This window comes from Salvelinus namaycush, chromosome 20, assembly GCF_016432855.1.
Source record: "Salvelinus namaycush isolate Seneca chromosome 20, SaNama_1.0, whole genome shotgun sequence".
NCBI classification, from domain to species: domain Eukaryota; kingdom Metazoa; phylum Chordata; class Actinopteri; order Salmoniformes; family Salmonidae; genus Salvelinus; species Salvelinus namaycush.
Window position 1 is genome coordinate 19140916 of NC_052326.1, and position 22074 is coordinate 19162989.

At 44.8% G+C, this 22074-nt stretch overlaps 1 protein-coding gene across 1 annotated transcript in view; it reads right to left on the minus strand.

Annotated features, from left to right (window-relative positions):
* Positions 1 to 965: 965 nt before the first annotated feature.
* The window catches only part of LOC120065619 (receptor-type tyrosine-protein phosphatase gamma-like), a 133331-nt gene continuing 112222 nt past the window's right edge, over positions 966 to 22074 (minus strand). The window contains exons 15-28 of the mRNA XM_039016675.1: positions 14020 to 14116; positions 13684 to 13766; positions 12537 to 12671; positions 12259 to 12393; positions 11905 to 12077; positions 10176 to 10311; positions 9722 to 9868; positions 8646 to 8739; positions 8244 to 8320; positions 6670 to 6798; positions 6025 to 6171; positions 5716 to 5858; positions 4852 to 4987; positions 966 to 3758 (exon numbers count right to left, since the gene is read on the minus strand). Coding sequence (XP_038872603.1) covers positions 3612 to 3758; positions 4852 to 4987; positions 5716 to 5858; positions 6025 to 6171; positions 6670 to 6798; positions 8244 to 8320; positions 8646 to 8739; positions 9722 to 9868; positions 10176 to 10311; positions 11905 to 12077; positions 12259 to 12393; positions 12537 to 12671; positions 13684 to 13766; positions 14020 to 14116 — 1779 coding nt within the window. The 3' untranslated portion in view covers positions 966 to 3611. The remainder of the gene's footprint in view (positions 3759 to 4851; positions 4988 to 5715; positions 5859 to 6024; positions 6172 to 6669; positions 6799 to 8243; positions 8321 to 8645; positions 8740 to 9721; positions 9869 to 10175; positions 10312 to 11904; positions 12078 to 12258; positions 12394 to 12536; positions 12672 to 13683; positions 13767 to 14019; positions 14117 to 22074) is intronic.

Consider the following 22074-nt stretch of genomic DNA (forward strand, 5'->3'; position numbering starts at 1 on the left):
AGTCCTGTCGTAGGAGATAGAAGTATGCCTTTCACAAATTCCTTTTACATAGCCTTAGAAGCCTATACCAGCGTTATCAACATGCACAATAAAATGAATGCACTGAAAGCGTGTATTCAAGTGGAGACAACCAGCGACATTTCTGAGAGACATCTGGTAGATTAACCTGTTCCATACCTGGAGGGGTTGGGCGTTTCTCTCATGTGCAGCTTGACCTGCTGCCTCCTCGTACTCTTCTGTTGCTCATATCGACTCTCCATCTGCTGAAGCAGCACAGCTCTTTTCCCTAGACTGACACGGATGGCATGGATGACATCCTTATGGTTATAGCTAGCTAGCGATGCTTCCAATGTAAAAATGCAACATTCTCTAGTCATTCACGTAGAGCTAATTCAGAGCTAGCTATGTTTTTGTTGTGGATATTTAGCTAGTAAAAGTTGTTTATGACATTTAAAATAAACGTGGCATAACCTCATTAAAATAATCAATGCGGGAGCAATAACCACAAAACCCAAACAATCTTTAACAGTGTTGTTTGTCTGCTTTGTAAATCTGACAGCAATCCAATCATGCAATTTTCAGTTACCTCCCTACCCCTGTAATTATTGCTTTGATGACCATTACACTTTCTATTGTGTAATTTAAGGCTAATCAAATATCATCATAATTACTGTGCTTTACAATCATTTATGCTTTCATAATTACAGTACTCACGCATACTCTCACTATTTAGCCAGGCCTTGTGAACAGAATGTAAGCTCTTGAGATCAGGATGTGTAGGCCTATCGAAAACTACTTGGCTGTTCTGGGAAAGGTCTTCACTACTTTACCACTAGATGGAAACCTTGTATCTAATTATGTGATACAAGGATAGTGGAATGATAATGCTTGATTCCCAATACGATACAAATGGCTAAATCCAGTACACAAAGGCAAACATGGACCACACAAGGATTTCAACAAAGTACATCAAAACCCATATTTTATTTTAAGTATAGCAATACAATGTACATATTAAATAACACTATAATAGATTTCAACAAAAAAAAAGTTTTTTCCCCTTCTTTTTTTCTTCTTCTTATTTCAGGTTACAAAAGAGGAAGCAACTGTTCAAAATGGTCAATGGGATGAAATTATTCAGTGACTTGATCTATTCTATTGCACACTCTGACAACAGAAACATGAACATGAAAACAAAGTAATAACAATAATAATATCACAATCACTGCCTTAAAAGTTAATGGGAGGCGTGGAATTCTATTGGAATGTGATGACGGCCACTAACTCAATGCACGAAGACTTGGTTTCCACGTTTCACCACAAAAGCAATGCAATCAATGAGTTGAACTGAGAGAAAGAAAAATAGCTTTATATGAAAATATAAAATTCTATGATTATATACCATAGATACAAAGTTTCCAGAAAATGGTTGGTTATAGAAGCAACAAAATATGTACATTGTTTTCATGATCCACTAGTGTTTGTGTTTTGCACCACATTAACACACCTGACAGTGGACACTAGGCTCAGTGATGGAACAAGCGAAACTGAAATAATGGAAAAAAGCTAGTCCTTAACGATGCAAAATGCCTTCAGTGACAAAGGGACAAAAGTCAGCTGTTTACCCCAAATGTTGGAGCTATGACTTCATTCAATAGCCCTCCTTGGAAGGAGATGAAAGATGACGGGTAAAAAAAGAAGGAATTAATGCATCTCTCTACTTTATTATTCCAATAATTGAGTCAGAAATTAGACATAATAAAATTGCAATGATCTCCTCCTGTAGCAAAGGGAATTTCTAAACGAACACAAGTTATGACGAGTTTATGCAGAAAGTCCAGCATGTAAACTAAAAGATGCCAAATGAAGCAGAAGAAAACGTTCACAGGATCATCATCACTCACTCAGTCAACAGCCTACAATTTACTGACAAAGGAAATCAGACACAAATGAAATAAGCTCTCCCTCTCTCTATTATTTCTGTTGACGGAAATTAGTGTAAGTCTTTGGTAAAAGTTACAAATCATAGGTATCCTCTATGTTTTGTTGTGATAATCAAACAGAAAATATTCTAATAGCATGGTCATTGTGCTGTTAACTTAATTCACATTTTCTTTCAAATGCAAATCACAGGTGGTCTCTGTTTCCTTCAGATAACTAAGGGAGGTATTTATTTTTAAAGTGATTCTGTCAGGAAATGAAGGGGTGGTGGTGGGAGTACAACTAAAACAGGGTCAATGAGTTAATGTGAATCACTCTAGGACTCCAGTAAAACTGTCCTTGAACCACAGTAAAACTGTCCTTGCTTAGGCCACTAAGTTCCCACCTGACTGAATCTGGAGCAAAACCATACGACAGTCATAGCATACAATCATACCACACACAAGCAGTCAAGCAACGGTGAGGATTAGAAACTATGTACACAAGGCCGTGTGACGTGGGAGCATACCTGCTTCAGGATGAACCAGGGGATTATAAAAATACCTTCACCCAAATAATCAATTCAACAGGAAGGACACAGAAAATGGCAATTGGCTGTATCATGAGTATCCATTTTCTCAAAGAAGTTTCCACTCACACAAGGACATTATCATTTCTTAATTTAACTAACTTCTATGACTCTGCGTTAACTATTAGCAGCAAGAAGCAAAAAACAACTGAGCCAGAAGGGGGTGTAAGTGTGCAGAAAATCAACACTGGCATTGAATAAGAGTGGTAAACTGTTGGATCAAGTGGGACTCGGAGGCAGGTCATGACATCGGACATCTACAAAATCACAAGTTATAATGATAAGGATATTCATATATGTGTACATATATCTATATATATATTCAAAAGCATAATATGAATCATACAAAAAACAATACAAGTTCACAGTAGCTGTTATAATATCACCTTCAATATTCAAATATGGGTTTGAATTGCTAATAAGATGCATAATGAAGATAAGGTGATACAAACAAAAGAAGAACAAACAACAAACAGAACCAATGACCCTATTGGCTGTAGGTGTGATTGAAACCAGACTGTTGAGTCTTGCAGCAAATGAGTGATATATGAGCCATATGGGTGAGCAGAGGAGAGAAGAGAGGAGGGGAGAGGAGAAGAGGTCTACTGTAGTGAAACCAGATTGAAAGGGTTATTGATATGAACCGGAAGTTCACTCTCGCTCCTCTTCCTTATATGAGCCAGTAGGGAGCAAACAGAGCAATGTTTTTCTTTTCTTTCTTACTTCTCTAAAGAAGTTGAGTGAGGGTTTTGCCATGGAATGTTGAAATAAGAGCTTAATTGTAGTAGAACAGAGTCGATCAGCTTAGTATAGGCAGTAACACTGACATTATAGTGCAAACAAGAAAGACAGAAGTGTGTTTCGTTGTTGTGAACTCAAAAATGCAGCTGCAAACGTTCAGTAGGATTACATTAAGACGTAAAATGGCAAAAAATAAATATCAAAAACTTTTTATCAGTGTAAAAAAGTAATCAGGTTATTCATTTAACCAAGAGTCTGGCAAAAAAGGCCTCAAAGTATTGTCTTATAGTCTGTTTTACAAAGTAAGAGCCTCTCTCTCTGCAAGGGCCTGGGGCCCCTCAGGCCTGGTGGGTGGGGTCCTTCAGACGAGGGACTCCATGCTCTCTGCTTGGTCTGACTCATCCGACATGGCCATGATACCGTTTCTGTCCAGTGACCATAAGCCAGAGCCATTCTCCTTGGTGCTGATCAGACTGAGCATAGCTTTATAAAGGTACTGGTACTGATCCTGTGGAGGGAGAGGGAAATGCTGTAAGGAAGGGTGCAAACTCCAAAAATGCAGTCATGTAGCCAATTTGCATCTACACTATATATACAAAAGTATGTGGATGTCAGCACAAGAACTGTTCATCAGGAGCTTCATGAAATGGGTTCCATAGCCGAGAAGCCGCACACAAGCCTAAGATCACCATGCTCAATGCCAAGTGTCGGCTGGAGTGGTGTAAAGCTCGCCGCCATGGGACTCTGGAGCAGTGGAAACGCGTTCTCTGGAGTGATGAATCACGCTTCACCATCTGGCAGTGCGAAGGACGAATCTGGGTTTGGCGGATGCTAACTGCCCGAATGCATAGTGCCAATAGTGTAGGGCTCCTGAGTGGCGCAGTGGTCTAAGGCACTGCATCTCAGTGCTAGAGGGGTCACTACAGACCCTGGTTCGATCCCGGGCTGTATCACAACTGGCCATGATCGGGAGTCCCATAGGGCAGTGCACAATTGGCCCAGCGTCCTCCAGGTTAAGGGAGGGTTTGGCTGGGGTAGGCCGTTACTGTAAATAAGAATTTGTTCTTAACTGACTTGCCTGGTTAAATAAAAATGTTTGGTGGAGGTGAAATAATGGTTGGGGGCTGTTTTTCATGATTCGGGCTAGGTCCCTTAGTTCCAGTGAAGGGAAATCTTAACGCTTCCAACTTTGTGGTAACAGTTTGGGGAAGGCCCTTTCCTGTTTCAGCATGACAATGCCCCCGTGCACCAAGCAAGGTCCATACAGAAATAGTTTGTCAGGACCTAAACCCCATCGAATACCTTTGGGATGAATTGGAACGCCAACTGTGAGCCAGGCCTAATAGCCCAAAATCAGTGCCTGACCTCACCAATGCTCTTGTGGCTGAATGGAAGCAAGTCCCCGAAGCAATTGTCCAACATCTTGTGGAAAGCCTTCCCAGAGGAGTGGAGGCTGTTATAGCAGGAAAGTGGAGACCAACTCCATATTAATGCCATTGATTTTGGAAAGCAATGTTTCGACGAGCAGGTGTCCACATACTTTTGGTCATTTAGTGCATTTAATCTCTTCCATTTCATAACCATGCTACTAGTCTACTTACTATATCTGTGAATACTCCAGGCCTCATGAGGTTGATCATTTTGGCCACCTGATAGACGCCCACGGCACTCTCACTCTCCAGCTGCTGGGACAGGGTGGTGAGGGCACACAGCATGCCCGCTGACACTGCTCCGAACCTGGGGGGCAGGAGAGGAACACACAGGGTTACTTCATAAGCCTTTAAACAGGACAGAGACACACGTTCACAGAGAAGCATAGAGCCCAGAGAGGAACTGAACATCAGACTGAAGACTTAAGGAACACTGCAGCAAATTAATTCCATGTGAGACGGCAAGAGGAGTTGAGCCCCTTAGAGAAAGAAGGACGTTCACAATGAAAAGGTTGCTGCTTTTATTAACAGCTTTGTCAAGTGCACTGGAGATACACAGCCTAACAACCATGTCTAACCAGCTAATGAATATGCAGATAATTACTACAGCCGTCTATCCAAAACCTCTTAGGGGGGGATACCATAGTAACGTTACAGAACTGAAATGCTCAATTAGTCCCTTTTTTCTCTGGGATGAGACAAGCAATCTTCATTATCCTAATGAATAAACATGACTAAAGCTGCATGTCTCGTCGTTGGGAGTGTTGTTCGTCGCCGCTCATGTCTGTCAATATTAAGCGACGTTCATTATTTCTAATTGGATGGCGTATCAGTGTACCTGGGGGTGGGACTCATTAGAAGTCATCAATGGCTATGCTTACCAGGTATGCTGTAGATGTGAAAGTGTGGGTGGGTGTGTGTGTGTGAAAAACAAAATGTTCTGTTGAAACAGTGTACAGTATACAGTATTCAGTTTGCTTAAAAGCAGAGATAAGTGTTCTCTCTGTCATTAGGAACAGAACGTGACACACTCACTCGTCGTGTACTATGGTGGGTCCGTCTCTGGTCATGGCCTCCTCCTTGATGACATTGATGAGCTCAAAGGTGCTGCTGATGGGAGCGTCAGGGTTGGGCCATTTAGGGCACTGGAAGTGACGCACCTCCAACACATAGTCATCCTGGGGAGAGGAACAGAAAGAGAGGAAGGGATAGGTTAGTGTATGTAGGTGTACATACAAAGACGCCCCCAGCCACACACACATGGACTGACTCATACACTCATGGAGGAAAAGACAGTCATACACACAGAGGTAGGTCCATAAACACCCACACACCACACCGTACCTGTGTGGCCTCCAGGATGAAGTCGTGGATGATGATCTGCTCCTCGTTAGAAAGGCATAGTCTGTCTTTGCTGATAAGTGTGACAGTGAAAGCTTCACAGTTCATGGCCTCCTCTCGACTCGGCCAGTACACAAACTCATCCTCCGCCTAAAGACACACAGCCAAATCAAAAGGGGGGATTAGTATGAAAAGGAAAAAGGAGGAGAGGGAAAGTGGGGGTGAGACAAAAATAGAAAAACAAGGATGGGTTGAGTGAGACATTTCAGTTTAGTAGAATCCCTGAGAGTTTATTCTGAGCAAAGCATTAAGTCCAAAACGAAACAAACTTTTAAAGGGGTGGGAATGTGAGTGCAGAGGTGCCCCCAATCAGTGTGTGAAGTCACAGAGAGTTAGTTAGAGAGACATATGGCTGACTGGAGCGACTGATACAGCTGCTGTCACTTCCAGTCCTCATCTCAATGCTTCTCACCCCAAAATGAGTGACTTCCTGTGTGAACACTGGGCCAAGGCTGGAAAAGACAATGCTTAGGGTGCTAAGGCAGCCTTTTAATAGACCAAAGATTAGGCTGATATCTGAACTGTTTTACCTTTAGTCTGTGTGCGTGTGTTTGTGTGTGTGTGCGTACGTGTGTGTGTGAGACCCACCAGCCCCTGGTTGTCCGGCAGCATGACAATGATCTGTGCGTTGTGGTCCCAGATCATCCTCCAGAAGTCTTTAGTGGTGTGGGGCAGAGGATGCTGGGTAATGATGAACTCATTGCTCCTGTAGTAGCCCTGTGGTGTCACAACAGAGGTCAAGGGTTCAAGCAAGGGTTGTGTTGTGGTTAAGAGGAAAACAAGCCAGTGTGCCTCAGGCAAAACCTGCCACAGCAGCAGCCTACCACTGCTTAAAACATCTTACAGCTAGCAGCCTACCACTGCTTAAAACATCTTACAGCTAGCAGCCTACCACTGCTTAAAACATCTTACAGCTAGCAGCCTACCACTGCTTAAAACATCTTACAGCTAGCAGCCTACCACTGCTTAAAACATCTTACAGCTAGCAGCCTACCACTGCTTAAAACATCTTACAGCTAGCAGCCTACCACTGCTTAAAACATCTTACAGCTAGCAGTCTACCACTGCTTAAAACATCTTACAGCTAGCAGCCTACCACTGCTTAAAACATCTTACAGCTAGCAGTCTACCACTGCTTAAAACATCTTACAGCTAGCAGCCTACCACTGCTTAAAACATCTTACAGCTAGCAGCCTACCACTGCTTAAAACATCTTACAGCTAGCAGTCTACCACTGCTTAAAACATCTTACAGCTAGCAGCCTACCACTGCTTAAAACATCTTACAGCTAGCAGCCTACCACTGCTTAAAACATCTTACAGCTAGCAGCCTACCACTGCTTAAAACATCTTACAGCTAGCAGCCTACCACTGCTTAAAACATCTTACAGCTAGCAGTCTACCACTGCTTAAAACATCTTACAGCTAGCAGCCTACCACTGCTTAAAACATCTTACAGCTAGCAGCCTACCACTGCTTAAAACATCTTACAGCTAGCAGCCTACCACTGCTTAAAACATCTTACAGCTAGCAGTCTACCACTGCTTAAAACATCTTACAGCTAGCAGCCTACCACTGCTTAAAACATCTTACAGCTAGCAGCCTACCACTGCTTAAAACATCTTACAGCTAGCAGCCTACCACTGCTTAAAACATCTTACAGCTAGCAGCCTACCACTGCTTAAAACATCTTACAGCTAGCAGCCTACCACTGCTTAAAACATCTTACAGCTAGCAGCCTACCACTGCTTAAAACATCTTACAGCTAGCAGCCTACCACTGCTTAAAACATCTTACAGCTAGCAGCCTACCACTGCTTAAAACATCTTACAGCTAGCAGCCTACCACTGCTTAAAACATCTTACAGCTAGCAGCCTACCACTGCTTAAAACATCTTACAGCTAGCAGCCTACCACTGCTTAAAACATCTTACAGCAGCAGTCTACCACTGCTTAAAACATCTTACAGCTAGCAATCTACCTCTAGTATTCACAAAAGTCAACAACTCCAAGTCCATTCCTCTCAGTTGACAGCAATCAATGTCTATGAGACAAATGGATCTTATATCATAATATTTACATTCCTTGTTCAGTTGGTCCAGCCGGGTGTGTGCCTGAGGGACAGTGAATGATTGACAGGGGAGGAACAGGAGGGGGTACTCACCATTATGTAAGATGCGTTAATGTAATCTGTGCCTTTCATACCGGGCAAAGGTGCCAACCCCACCCTCGCTCGCTCCGCTGCCATAGAGACACAGAGAGAACCAATCAGGGCACAGTGATCATAGAGCTATGCAGCAAACATGTTCTTATTGGTTTACAAAGCGATGTGATTTCTATGAAAAGCAGCCACAGCATACTCACTTAAAATAACTATAGTACGAGCATGGACCATACACAACCAATTATGTAGATGAATGACTTGCTGACCATGAATAGAGACTAGGGTCATCAGAAACAGGACACTGGAGAGCAGCAGTCTAGCCTGGAGCCAGTGCAATAGGTGAATATGGCCGTCAGGTTGTGCATGGATAAAAAAGTCATACAAGTTGAGTATTTGACTTACAGGGTACCACCGAAGAGTTGCGGTTCTTCTCTTTGTTGCACTCCTTCTGAGCACTGAAGCACTCCACAAACCTGGCATTACACTGAGTCACCAACTGCAAACAAGAGAGGAGGTGAGAGGGCAAGAAAGAGGGATAGAGAGATTCATGAAAAGGGAAAGAGAGAGAGGTTAGATAACAATGATACAGTCAGGGTTGTGGTCAACTCCAGTCAATTCCAATTCTAATTTTCTTCAATGCTAAACATTCTAGTAAATTCTTACTCAGATCAAATTCAGCTGAAGGAAAGAATTGTGTTGTCATCTTAACACTCCTGCCAAATGACACAATTACAAACACTGCTAATTCTTTGGAGAGCAGAAATTAACATAGGACTTTGGACATTTTTGGCATCTAAAAAACAAATAAATATTTTCTCCAAAAAATGATTAACTTCAAATCCAGCCTTGAGGCTAATTGCATTAAAATCACAATGGCTGCAATTGTTTTGCAAGAGCCCGCTCAATCTCGCCCGACCCTGGGCCGAATCAAATCACACCATGGAGGAGAATAATGAAAGCCAATTATGATCTGAGCCTGTCGTCAAACCAGGCGACAACCTAGACCCCCCCACTGTGATAGGAGGGTTCACATTGCCCTGGCAACAAGTGCAGTGAGTAGCGTTAGTCAAAGGGGGCACCCGGGGAAGAGAAGTACTCTTCCCCTAAATGTATTTCCATTCTAATTACATTTACGTCTCCAGTAGAGGGCCCAGACAGAGATCAATCAAGACTTTGTGATGCTGAGAGACATCTTTAAGGAGACAGACATGACCCTGAGATCCCTGCGCTGGGAAAACATGGGAACGATGGAGAGCTGAGGGAAGTGAGAGAATAGAGGGAGACATAAAGAGTATGATAGAAAATGAGAGGTATGGAGAGAGAGAGAAGTACAGAGAGAGAGAGACAGAGAGCGAGAGAGATATGCAGGAAGAAAAATATAGATTCAGAGAAAATCTGTTTGAGAGAGATGATAGGCAGATAGAGAAAGCGAGAAAGAGATCTAGGGTTCAGTAAGACTGAGAAGGAGCTGCTCAGACCTTAAACTGTTTCTCCAGGCGAGTCTTGCCGCCCACCCCAGGTGTAAGGATACTGTTGACATAGCTGTGCAGCTGGCTGGACAACACCTCTGTCTCCTTCCCCATGATGGCCTCAATCAACACATCATGAATGAAGATATACTGCTCCTATAGGCCAAGCAAGATGGAGAGAAGCAACACCAAGTCAGACACGCATACAGTGGCAGTACAGCTCTTTGTAAAGAAATGATGACAATGGCTATGGTCCTTTGGTCCTGGACAACAGTGGCTATGTGATGCATGCCTGTTCTCTAATTACACAGAGGGATATGGACAGATTAAAACACAGCTGCATAAGACAGATAAGAAAGACATCATCATTTGCTTTCACACAGATGCTGAAGTGAACAGAATGTCACATAGTGAGTATAGAAGGGTGTTAACACACAAACACACACACACAAACTGGACCCACCTCTGTCTGTACCAGGTAGTTGCGCTGGGTCCGGATGTGTTTGAGGAAGCCCAGGACGTTGACTGTGCTTTTGTCCTTGATCTGCTGCAGCATGCTGTCTATGACGATGTAGGTCCCTGTCCGGCCCACACCCGCACTGCACACAACAGGAACACACATATTGGAATGAAGCCATTCAGGAACATGGACAAAAATGTCAATGACAGCAGCAGACCAATTAATAACTCAGCTATCTTCAATACCAGTCCATGTCTACTACAGTAATGTTCTCTTCTAGCTGGTTCTTAATTGATTGATTCATGTCATTGGCTGGCCAGTGTCTAGTCACCTGGTTCTCCAGATCTAAACCAGTTGCTGATGAATGAGGTTCATGGTTATAAACCAGCAGACACAGTGACAGTCAAGGTTAGGAGCTGGGTAGAGCTGCTCCCGAGTGGCGCAGCGGTCTAAGGCACTGCATCTCAGTGCAAGAGGCGTCACTACAGTCCCTGGGTCAAATCCAGGCTGTATCACATCCGGCTGTGATTGGAAGTCCCGTAAGGCGGCGCACAATTGGCCCAGCGTCGTCCAGGTTTGGCCGGAGTAGACCATCATTGTAAATAAGAACTGACTTGCCTAGTTAAATTATTATTATTATTATTTTTTTTTACAAATAAAAAAAACTCTTGGAGATGTCATACAGTACAAACTCCTATAAGACAGGCCTGAACAGTCTGACCCCTAACAGGCCTATCTCTACCTCCTAGGTTGACTTCTCTCTCCTCATGTCAGGGTCCTGTGCATACAGTACAGTGTGAGTTAATGAGAGGAGAGGAAGCAGACGGCTTTAATCATAAATAGAGTCCATGTTCAGCAGGATAGAAGCCAGTCGCCAGCACTGACAGTGAGAGACAGGGTCCACCCAGGTCACAGGCACAGTAATGAGGACCTTTGTGTGTGTGTGTGTGTGTGTGTGTGTGTGTGTGTGTGTGTGTGTGTGTGTGTGTGTGTGTGTGTGTGTGTGTGTGTGTGTGTGTGTGTGTGTGTGTGTGTGTGTGTGTGTGTGTGTGTGTGTGTGTGTGCCTGGCAGAGCTGTATAGTTGAGTGTGTAGACACAGTGGGCTCTGCCTGTGAAGGGCCATTATCTAACAGCGCAGGACAGTATGACGTTAGAGACCATTACTCTCATTACAGAGGAGGGAACTTTCACTGGACAATTACAGTCCATTTCTCTGCCTGCACACCGCATTACTGCCTTAAACACAGACTTAGCTAACCACGGATGGGATCCCTGGCTCCCAGGTAACAAAGGAAGTGCAGAGTAGCTGAAGTGGAAATGATAGTGTATATTTCAGACTGCAGTACATATTATAGCATGGCTCTATGCCACGTCACTCACATAACTGCACGTGAAGGGCTTTTTAATCTCAGCCGTGCCAAATCATACTGATTTATTGGCTGAAACACTTATGTACCGAGCTTTAGCACCACAACAGATGTTTTCAGAGGTGAAAAGAAATAACAAACTAAACTCCAGTAAATCATTCAACTGTCTTATATTGACACTTACGTTTTTGGGCTCATTATTTCTCATAACCTTTATTTTCCTTTTTTGTTCTTCCTCTCTCTCATGCTTGATTAATATTTTAGACAGCAGTTAAAAAAAATGGGTATTTTGCTCACTAACACTTATTAAGTCTTCTCCCCTTAAATAATGTTTTCCCATAAGAATCCCTGACCAGCACAGTACCTGCAGTGGACCAGCATAGGGCCCATCTCTGGGGTTTGGGAGGCAGAGGACCTCCTGACAAAGGTGAGCACGGGCAGCGTGTACTCAGGGACACCCATGTCAGGCCACTGGGTGTAGTGGTACTGAACCACTGTCCTCTCACTCTGACGCCCCTTAGGATTCCCCTTCTGACCCTGGGCGAGAGGGAGGGACGGAGGAAGAGGGAGGAGGGCGATAGAGAGAAGTCCCATTGATTAGTATCTTCCACATGATGAGAAGTAGATATCACGTTATTCACTTTTCAAGAACACTGAGACTAGTAGAGCATGATCACCTGAGAACACAAGTATGGAGACCTGTACTACAGTCACTGACCTTTTTTACTTTCGCGTTGCGCACAGTGAAGCGTCGTACCGTGTAGCAAGCGTGCACTTTGGTGCTCTTTAGTGTGACCACAATGTTCCCATACTCCTCGCTGTTCTCTGTGGGCCAGTACTGGTCACATTTTCTCTGCAGAGACACAACACACAGGGTTAGGATCACTCGTTTCAATGAATCACAAAGAAACCAAAATGTTATTACATGGTTACTAAAAAGTCAATACTATTTTAGTACTGAGAGGAAAGAGATCTATTGAATTGTAGTGTACATACCCTTCCTTTCTCCACCAGGTTGGTGATCATGACGATGATACCAGTGTTCTGTTCCCACACCATCCTCCAGAAGTCCTCGAAGGTGGACTTGAGAGGGCCCTGGGCCGCGATGTAGGCCTTGGGTTTGTTATAGCCCTAGCATACAGAGGGAAACATGGTGCGAGGTGTGGGGGATGAATCAGAATTAGTTAGGTAACATAGATAAATAAGATGTTTTATTTACATAATATGCTTATGTGAGATACTTGTCATTAGAATGTCTCCCTTTGGACTATACTGTTGGCAGTTGCACTTTTCCCTTCTCAGCTAGGGAAAAGTCACTTGGGGCCCAGAGGGGAGAGGTCAGGCTTGTCTTTTACATGTCTCTGGTAATATGCAGAATATCAGAAAGGGAGAGGTCAGAATGGAACATTGTCTTCTTATGTGAATGTGTCTTTACCATGTGAAGGGATGGCGTGATTAAGGGGGAACCAATTATCTCTTGGCTCCACAATGTCTGTACGCCAGTCACTCCCCTCAGTGAGCTTGTCCAGGAGTGGGGAGAAGAGGGGGTTTACTTGAGATGGGAGTATCTAGAGTTGACAATTGAGTTATGCCTTGTATGAGGTAATGTTTTGGTACTATGAAGTACCAGGAACGAGATTAGAACCTCGTCTTAGAGACCAAACTGAACGGTAATTTATAGCTAATGCTATCTGGCTATGGGATACTCCTTTCTCAAGTAAAAGGCCCTTTGTGAAGTTTTCCTAAGATCTGTGGTTCGTCATGTAAGTTGAGAGGGGTGTATCTTGGCTATAAAGGATCTTTCTGTTCTACTGTAGGGACTCTCAGAATTCATTATAGACACTGAATTGATCTGAGAGTCAAAGGGCTATAGTAAAGCTCACATATTATTAAAGATGAAATTTTATTATAACTCTGACTGGTGTGTGGTTTGTAACTCTCCTCATTTGGTAATACAGGAAATTGCCACGACAGAGGCCATTCAGAACACAAACACTATTCAAAGATACTGCCTTGCGTTGAACTTCAATCGATTACACATACTGTACACACATGCATGCAATATGCGGTGCACAAACTAACTCTCACACAAATACACACTTACACGACCAAACCAGATGGCCCATAAGAGATACACACTCACATCAACATAATTGGCATTGATGTATTCACTGTGTTTGGAGTCCTTCCCAGCTAAAGGCCGTAGCTTCACCCGACTGTGGTCGTCTGGAGGAGACAGACAGGGACAGTTAGAAGTGTGTGTGTGTGTGTGTGTGTGTGTGTGTGTGTGTGTGTGTGTGTGTGTGTGTGTGTGTCACATTCCTAGCACTACATATTCTGACAGTTCTGAAGACACCAGTAGTCTAGACGATGACAGCTGTACTTTGACAAGCAGTAACTGTGTGACATAAAGCATCAGTGCAGTGGTGTGACAGGCTGTCACGGTCCTGTATTGTGGTGTGTGGCGTGCACTACTCACAGGCCACGATGTTGATGTATCTGTTCTTGTGCTTGTTGTCTGGATGGTTGGAGTGCTCCGACGTGATCTTCATGTCCACCGTGCATCGCTGCACCTCCTGTGGGAGCGAGAGAGACACACACCAAGGGTGACATTTTGGAACGTGGTGAAAAGAGAGGTTTTGACATAAACGGCGCTGTGAGTTATGCAGGCATTTCTGGTGACGTCTCCGGAATTTTACGCTGTCAGAATGTGGTCGACACAGTGACAGACACAGGGCAGACGTCTCTCTCTCTCTCTCTCTCCTTAAGCAGAAGTTGTCATGTTCTCTGCCCTTTAGTTGTGTCACACACTCAGCTAACCATCACGCAATCTTCCTAAACCTCAGCTGCTCTCCTTCCAGTTGCAGTAAAACCATAAAGCATGCCACCGACTGAGAAGCTTCATGTGGCAAATTTATCAACCGTCCTTTAAACTCACGGCAGAAAACATGTCAAAGATGCTCATATTACCTGTGTCTCTATCCCATCAGAAAACCAGACAATGCATTAGCATTATGCTCCATCAGTATCATAGCAACCAGTACATGGAAATGTTTTATGACAAACCAACAACAGTTGTCTGGCCTTCTGGCAGTAATAGGTAACGTTATGGTCGACCAAAGCCCTCAGTTTGGCTTTAGCTCCTCAGTTATTTACAGATCAACAACCTTGTTTTAGCTTTATAGATATCTCTCTCTGCATGGTACAAACAGGAATACTCATTTATTCTGGGCACAGTGGAAGAATTCAGACCCCTCATAAAGGCAGATAAATATATATATAATGAGGACAGTGAGACGGGGTACATACTGACTGGAAAGCCACTGGTTGATGTAACCACCAGATGGCATGTATACATACAGTACATTACACACAGGTGTGCAAACACGCAGTCACACACACACACACACACACACACACACACACACACACACACACACACACACACACACACACACACACACACACACACACACACACACACACACACACACACACACACACACACACACACACACATACACACACATATATATACACACGTGCACACACGGAACACGGAAACAGCTGCCTACTGGTCCAATTACAGTGTGTATGCCAATGGGGGTGGTGGCATTACAGAATGAGATACTACAAAGTAGAAGATCTCTAGCCAACACCAGGGATAATTTAACCACACTGGACATATGTAGACATTAGAATGACAAGAAGGTTATAGATAACCCCAGAACCCTGTCTGTCTACATGATGTGAAAGGCATAAGGGTACAAAGAGTTATTTTCATGTCCTATGAGACATGGTGCAAATGGACACATTTATATTCACCAAAGTCCTAAGTCACGTCAGGTAACCAACATGCTGATATGTCTTCTGAATTTGTTTTACTATACTCTCCCTGTACCTCTATCGGTATGCAGTGTGCATTTCAGCCACCCCACCCCCCCAGCTATCCAAGCCCAGCCAAACCCATTCTCCAGTCTCTCCCCCTGTCTTTACTCATCCTACCCACGTCTCCCTGGGGCCCGGCTGGACAAAGCCACTTGTCAGGGCCCGAAGACCCTCCAGCCAAAGGGGTTTTGCTCCGCCGCCTTCCCCCTTTCTCCTGCCTCCTTCCTGGGGACAAATAACGAGCCGTGGAGCGCACGGAGCACTCCATTCACCCAGGAGAGGGGCCCCCCTTAAACCTTAAAGCACTTCCAAGTGTCCATCACACTGGCATGGACAACAAGGGGATGGTGGTGGGAGTGGGGGGGGGAGGTTTTGCTAGCCCCATGAGAAAACTCAGTACAGTGCAGAACAGACACACCTTATTCTGGGGAGGGGGCCATTAAGGAATTCTGAGTGGTTTGCTAAGGGCTGAGAAAGTAAGGGTGGGAGAAGAAGAAGTAGAAGAAGAAGTAGAAGAAGAGAAGAAGAAGAGAAGAAGAAAAAAGAGAAGAGAAGAAGAAGAAAAGAAGAAGAGAAGAAGAAGAAGAAGAAGAAGAGAAGAAGGGAGAAAGAGGGCAGCAGAGAAGGTTTCTAAAACCACATTGATAGAACTAGGAGAGGTAGACTATTAAAAGCTGCTAGCATGTGATCAAAATCTCCCTCAAAATAATCAAGTTGTAGGACCATTTACTCAGACTTTAGAGGTAGGCTATAGTGCTCAGAATGAAACATGACTGTGTCTGTCCTAAAGGTTATCACCCAGGCACAGAGCATTATTGATCCTCCATTCAGCTTTCTGACTCTGATCCACACATAACACAAGGTAATTATTGGTTTAGTGAGTAACGTGACAGACAGAGGTTTCCAGCCTGATCTCTCTCACTCATTCAGGAGACACGTATAAATGAGCTAAAAGGCCTCTCCCAAATCATCTGCTCCATGACCATTAGCAGCACTATGGAAACCTTAAACGGCCCACACGCACGCACAAACACATGGACACACATTCTGCCTTCACTCACACGGCAAAACAAACACAACACATTAACATAGCAAGTCACCTGGCTAACTAACTCTAACCCACCTGGCTAACAATCTCTAACCCACCTGGCTAACAATCTCTAACCCACCTGGCTAACTAATTCTAACCTACCTGGCTAACAATCTCTAACCCACCTGGCTAACTAACTCTAACCCACCTGGCTAACTAACTCTAACCCACCTGGCTAACTAACTCTAACCCACCTGGCTAACTAACTCTAACCCACCTGGCTAACTAACTCTAACCCACCTGGCTAACTAACTCTAACCCACCTGGCTAACTAACTCTAACCCACCTGGCTAACTAACTCTAACCCACCTGGCTAACTAACTCTAACCCACCTGGCTGGATAACTCTAACCCACCTGGCTAACTAACTCTAACCCACCTGGCTAATTAACTCTAACCCACCTGGATAACTAACTCTAACCCACCTGGCTAACTACCTCTAACCCATCTGGCTAACTACCTCTAACCCACCTGGCTAACTACCTCTAACCCACCTGGCTAACTAACTCTAACCTACCTGGCTAACTAACTCTAACCCACCTGGCTAACTAACTCTAACCCACCTGGCTAACTAACTCTAACCCACCTGGCTAACTAACTCTAACCCACCTGGCTAACTAACTCTAACCCACCTGGCTAACTCAAACTCTAACCCACCTGGCTAACTCAAACTCTAACCCACCTGGATAACTAACTCTAACCCACCTGGATAACTAACTCTAACCCACCTGGCTAACTAACTCTAACCCACCTGACTAACTAACTCTAACCCACCTGGCTAACTAACTCTAACCCACATGGATAACTACCTCTAACCCACCTGGCTAACTACCTCTAACTCACCTGGCTAACTACCTCTAACCCACCTGGCTAACTACCTCTAACCCACCTGGCTAACTAACTCTAACCTACCTGGCTAACTAACTCTAACCCACCTGGCTAACTAACTCTAACCCACCTGGCTAACTAACTCTAACCCACCTGGCTAACTAACTCTAACCCACCTGGCTAACTAACTCTAACCCACCTGGCTAACTCAAACTCTAACCCACCTGGCTAACTCAAACTCTAACCCACCTGGGTAACTCAAACCCACCTGGCTAACTAACTCTAACCCACCTGGCTAACTACCTCTAACCCACCTGGCTAACTAACTCTAACCCACCTGGCTAACTAACTCTAACCCACCTGGCTAACTACCTCTAACCCACCTGGCTAACTACCTCTAACCCACCTGGCTAACTACCTCTAACCCACCTGGCTAACTAACTCTAACCCACCTGGCTAACTACCTCTAACCCACCTGGCTAACTACCTCTAACCCACATGGATAACTACCTCTAACCCACCTGGCTAACTACCTCTAACACACCTGGCTAACTACCTCTAACCCACCTGGCTAACTAACTCTAACCCACCTGGTTAACTACCTCTAACCCACCTGGCTAACTACCTCTAACCCACCTGGATAACTAACTCTAACTCTAACCCACCTGGATAACTAACTCTAACTCTAACCCACCTGGATAACTAACTCTAACCCACCTGGCTAACTACCTCTAACCCACCTGGCTAACTAACTCTAACCCACCTGGCTAACTAACTCTAACCCACCTGGCTAACTAACTCTAACCCACCTGGATTACTAACTCTAACCCACCTGGCTAACTAACTCTAACCTACCTGGCTAACTAACTCGAACCCACCTGGCTAACTAACTCTAACCCACCTGGCTAACTAACTCTAACCCACCTGGCTAACTAACTCTAACCCACCTGGCTAACTCAAACTCTAACCCACCTGGCTAACTCCAACTCTAACCCACCTGGATAATTAACTCTAACCCACCTGGATAACTAACTCTAACCCACCTGGCTAACTAACTCTAACCCACCTGGCTAACTAACTCTAACCCACATGGATAACTACCTCTAACCCACCTGGCTAACTACCTCTAACCCACCTGGCTAACTACCTCTAACCCACCTGGCTAACTACCTCTAACCCACCTGGCTAACTACCTCTAACCCACCTGGCTAACTAACTCTAACCTACCTGGCTAACTAACTCTAACCCACCTGGCTAACTAACTCTAACCCACCTGGCTAAATAACTCTAACCCACCTGGCTAACTAACTCTAACCCACCTGGCTAACTCAAACTCTAACCCACCTGGCTAACTCAAACTCTAACCCACCTGGCTAATTAACTCTAACCCACCTGGCTAACTAACTCTAACCCACCTGGCTAACTACCTCTAACCCACCTGGCTAACTAACTCTAACCCACCTGGCTAACTAACTCTAACCCACATGGATAACTACCTCTAACCCACCTGGCTAACTACCTCTAACCCACCTGGCTAACTACCTCTAACCCACCTGGCTAACTAACTCTAACCCACCTGGCTAACTACCTCTAACCCACCTGGCTAACTACCTCCAACCCACCTGGATAACTAACTCTAACCCACCTGGCTAACTCTAACCCACCTGGATAACTAACTCTAACCCACCTGGCTAACTAACTCTAACCCACCTGGCTAACTCAAACTCTAACCCACCTGGATTACTAACTCTAACCCACCTGGCTAACTCTAACTCTAACCCACCTGGATAACTAACTCTAACTCTAACCCACCTGGATAACTAACTCTAACTCTAACCCACCTGGATAACTAACTCTAACTCTAACCCACCTGGATAACTAACTCTAACCCACCTGGCTAACTACCTCTAACCCACCTGGCTAACTAACTCTAACCCACCTGGCTAACTAACTCTAACCCACCTGGCTAACTAACTCTAACCCACCTGGATAACTAACTCTAACTCTAACCCACCTGGATAACTAACTCTAACTCTAACCCACCTGGATAACTAACTCTAACCCACCTGGCTAACTACCTCTAACCCACCTGGCTAACTAACTCTAACCCACCTGGCTAACTAACTCTAACCCACCTGGCTAACTGAAACTCTAACCCACCTGGATTACTAACTCTAACCCACCTGGCTAACTCAAACTCTAACCCACCTGGATTACTAACTCTAACCCACCTGGCTAACTCTAACTCTAACCCACCTGGATAACTAACTCTAACTCTAACCCACCTGGATAACTAACTCTAACTCTAACCCACCTGGATAACTAACTCTAACTCTAACCCACCTGGATAACTAACTCTAACCCACCTGGCTAACTACCTCTAACCCACCTGGCTAACTAACTCTAACCCACCTGGCTAACTAACTCTAACCCACCTGGCTAACTAACTCTAACCCACCTGGATTACTAACTCTAACCCACCTGGCTAACTAACTCTAACCTACCTGGCTAACTAACTCGAACCCACCTGGCTAACTAACTCTAACCCACCTGGCTAACTAACTCTAACCCACCTGGCTAACTAACTCTAACCCACCTGGCTAACTCAAACTCTAACCCACCTGGCTAACTCCAACTCTAACCCACCTGGATAATCAACTCTAACCCACCTGGATAACTAACTCTAACCCACCTGGCTAACTAACTCTAACCCACCTGGCTAACTAACTCTAACCCACATGGATAACTACCTCTAACCCACCTGGCTAACTACCTCTAACCCACCTGGCTAACTACCTCTAACCCACCTGGCTAACTACCTCTAACCCACCTGGCTAACTAACTCTAACCCACCTGGCTAACTAACTCTAACCTACCTGGCTAACTAACTCTAACCCACCTGGCTAACTAACTCTAACCCACCTGGCTAACTAACTCTAACCCACCTGGCTAACTCAAACTCTAACCCACCTGGCTAACTCAAACTCTAACCCACCTGGCTAACTCAAACTCTAACCCACCTGGCTAATTAACTCTAACCCACCTGGCTAACTACCTCTAACCCACCTGGCTAACTAACTCTAACCCACCTGGCTAACTAACTCTAACCCACATGGATAACTACCTCTAACCCACCTGGCTAACTACCTCTAACCCACCTGGCTAACTACCTCTAACCCACCTGGCTAACTAACTCTAACCCACCTGGCTAACTACCTCTAACCCACCTGGCTAACTACCTCTAACCCACCTGGCTAACTAACTCTAACCCACCTGGCTAACTCTAACCCACCTGGATAACTAACTCTAACTCTAACCCACCTGGATAACTAACTCTAACTCTAACCCACCTGGATAACTAACTCTAACTCTAACCCACCTGGATAACTAACTCTAACCCACCTGGCTAACTACCTCTAACCCACCTGGCTAACTAACTCTAACCCACCTGGCTAACTAACTCTAACCCACCTGGCTAACTCAAACTCTAACCCACCTGGATTACTAACTCTAACCCACCTGGCTAACTCAAACTCTAACCCACCTGGATTACTAACTCTAACCCACCTGGCTAACTCTAACTCTAACCCACCTGGCTAACTAACTCTAACCCACCTGGCTAACTAACTCTAACCCACCTGGCTAACTAACTCTAACCCACCTGGATTACTAACTCTTTCCCACCTGGCTAACTAACTCTTTCCCACCTGGCTAACTAACTCTAACCCACCTGGCTAACTAGAACTCTAACCCACCTGGCTAACTAGAACTCTAACCCACCTGGCTAACTAACTCTAACCCACCTGGCTAACTACCTCTAACCCACCTGGCTAACTAACTCTAACCTACCTGGCTAACTAACTCTAACCTACCTGGCTAACTAACTCTAACCCACCTGGCTAACTAACTCTAACCCACCTGGCTAACTAACTCTAACCCACCTGGCTAACTAATTCTAACCCACCTGGCTAACTCAAACTCTAATCCACCTGGCTAACTCAAACTCTAACACACCTGGCTAATTAACTCTAACCCACCTGGCTAACTAACTCTAACCCACCTGGCTAACTAACTCTAACCCACCTGGCTAACTCAAACTCTAACCCACCTGGCTAACTCAAACTCTAACCCACCTGGGTAACTCAAACCCACCTGGCTAACTAACTCTAACCCACCTGGCTAACTACCTCTAACCCACCTGGCTAACTAACTCTAACCCACCTGGCTAACTAACTCTAACCCACCTGGCTAACTACCTCTAACCCACCTGGCTAACTACCTCTAACCCACCTGGCTAACTACCTCTAACCCACCTGGCTAACTAACTCTAACCCACCTGGCTAACTACCTCTAACCCACCTGGCTAACTACCTCTAACCCACATGGATAACTACCTCTAACCCACCTGGCTAACTACCTCTAACACACCTGGCTAACTACCTCTAACCCACCTGGCTAACTAACTCTAACCCACCTGGTTAACTACCTCTAACCCACCTGGCTAACTACCTCTAACCCACCTGGATAACTAACTCTAACTCTAACCCACCTGGATAACTAACTCTAACTCTAACCCACCTGGATAACTAACTCTAACCCACCTGGCTAACTACCTCTAACCCACCTGGCTAACTAACTCTAACCCACCTGGCTAACTAACTCTAACCCACCTGGCTAACTAACTCTAACCCACCTGGATTACTAACTCTAACCCACCTGGCTAACTAAC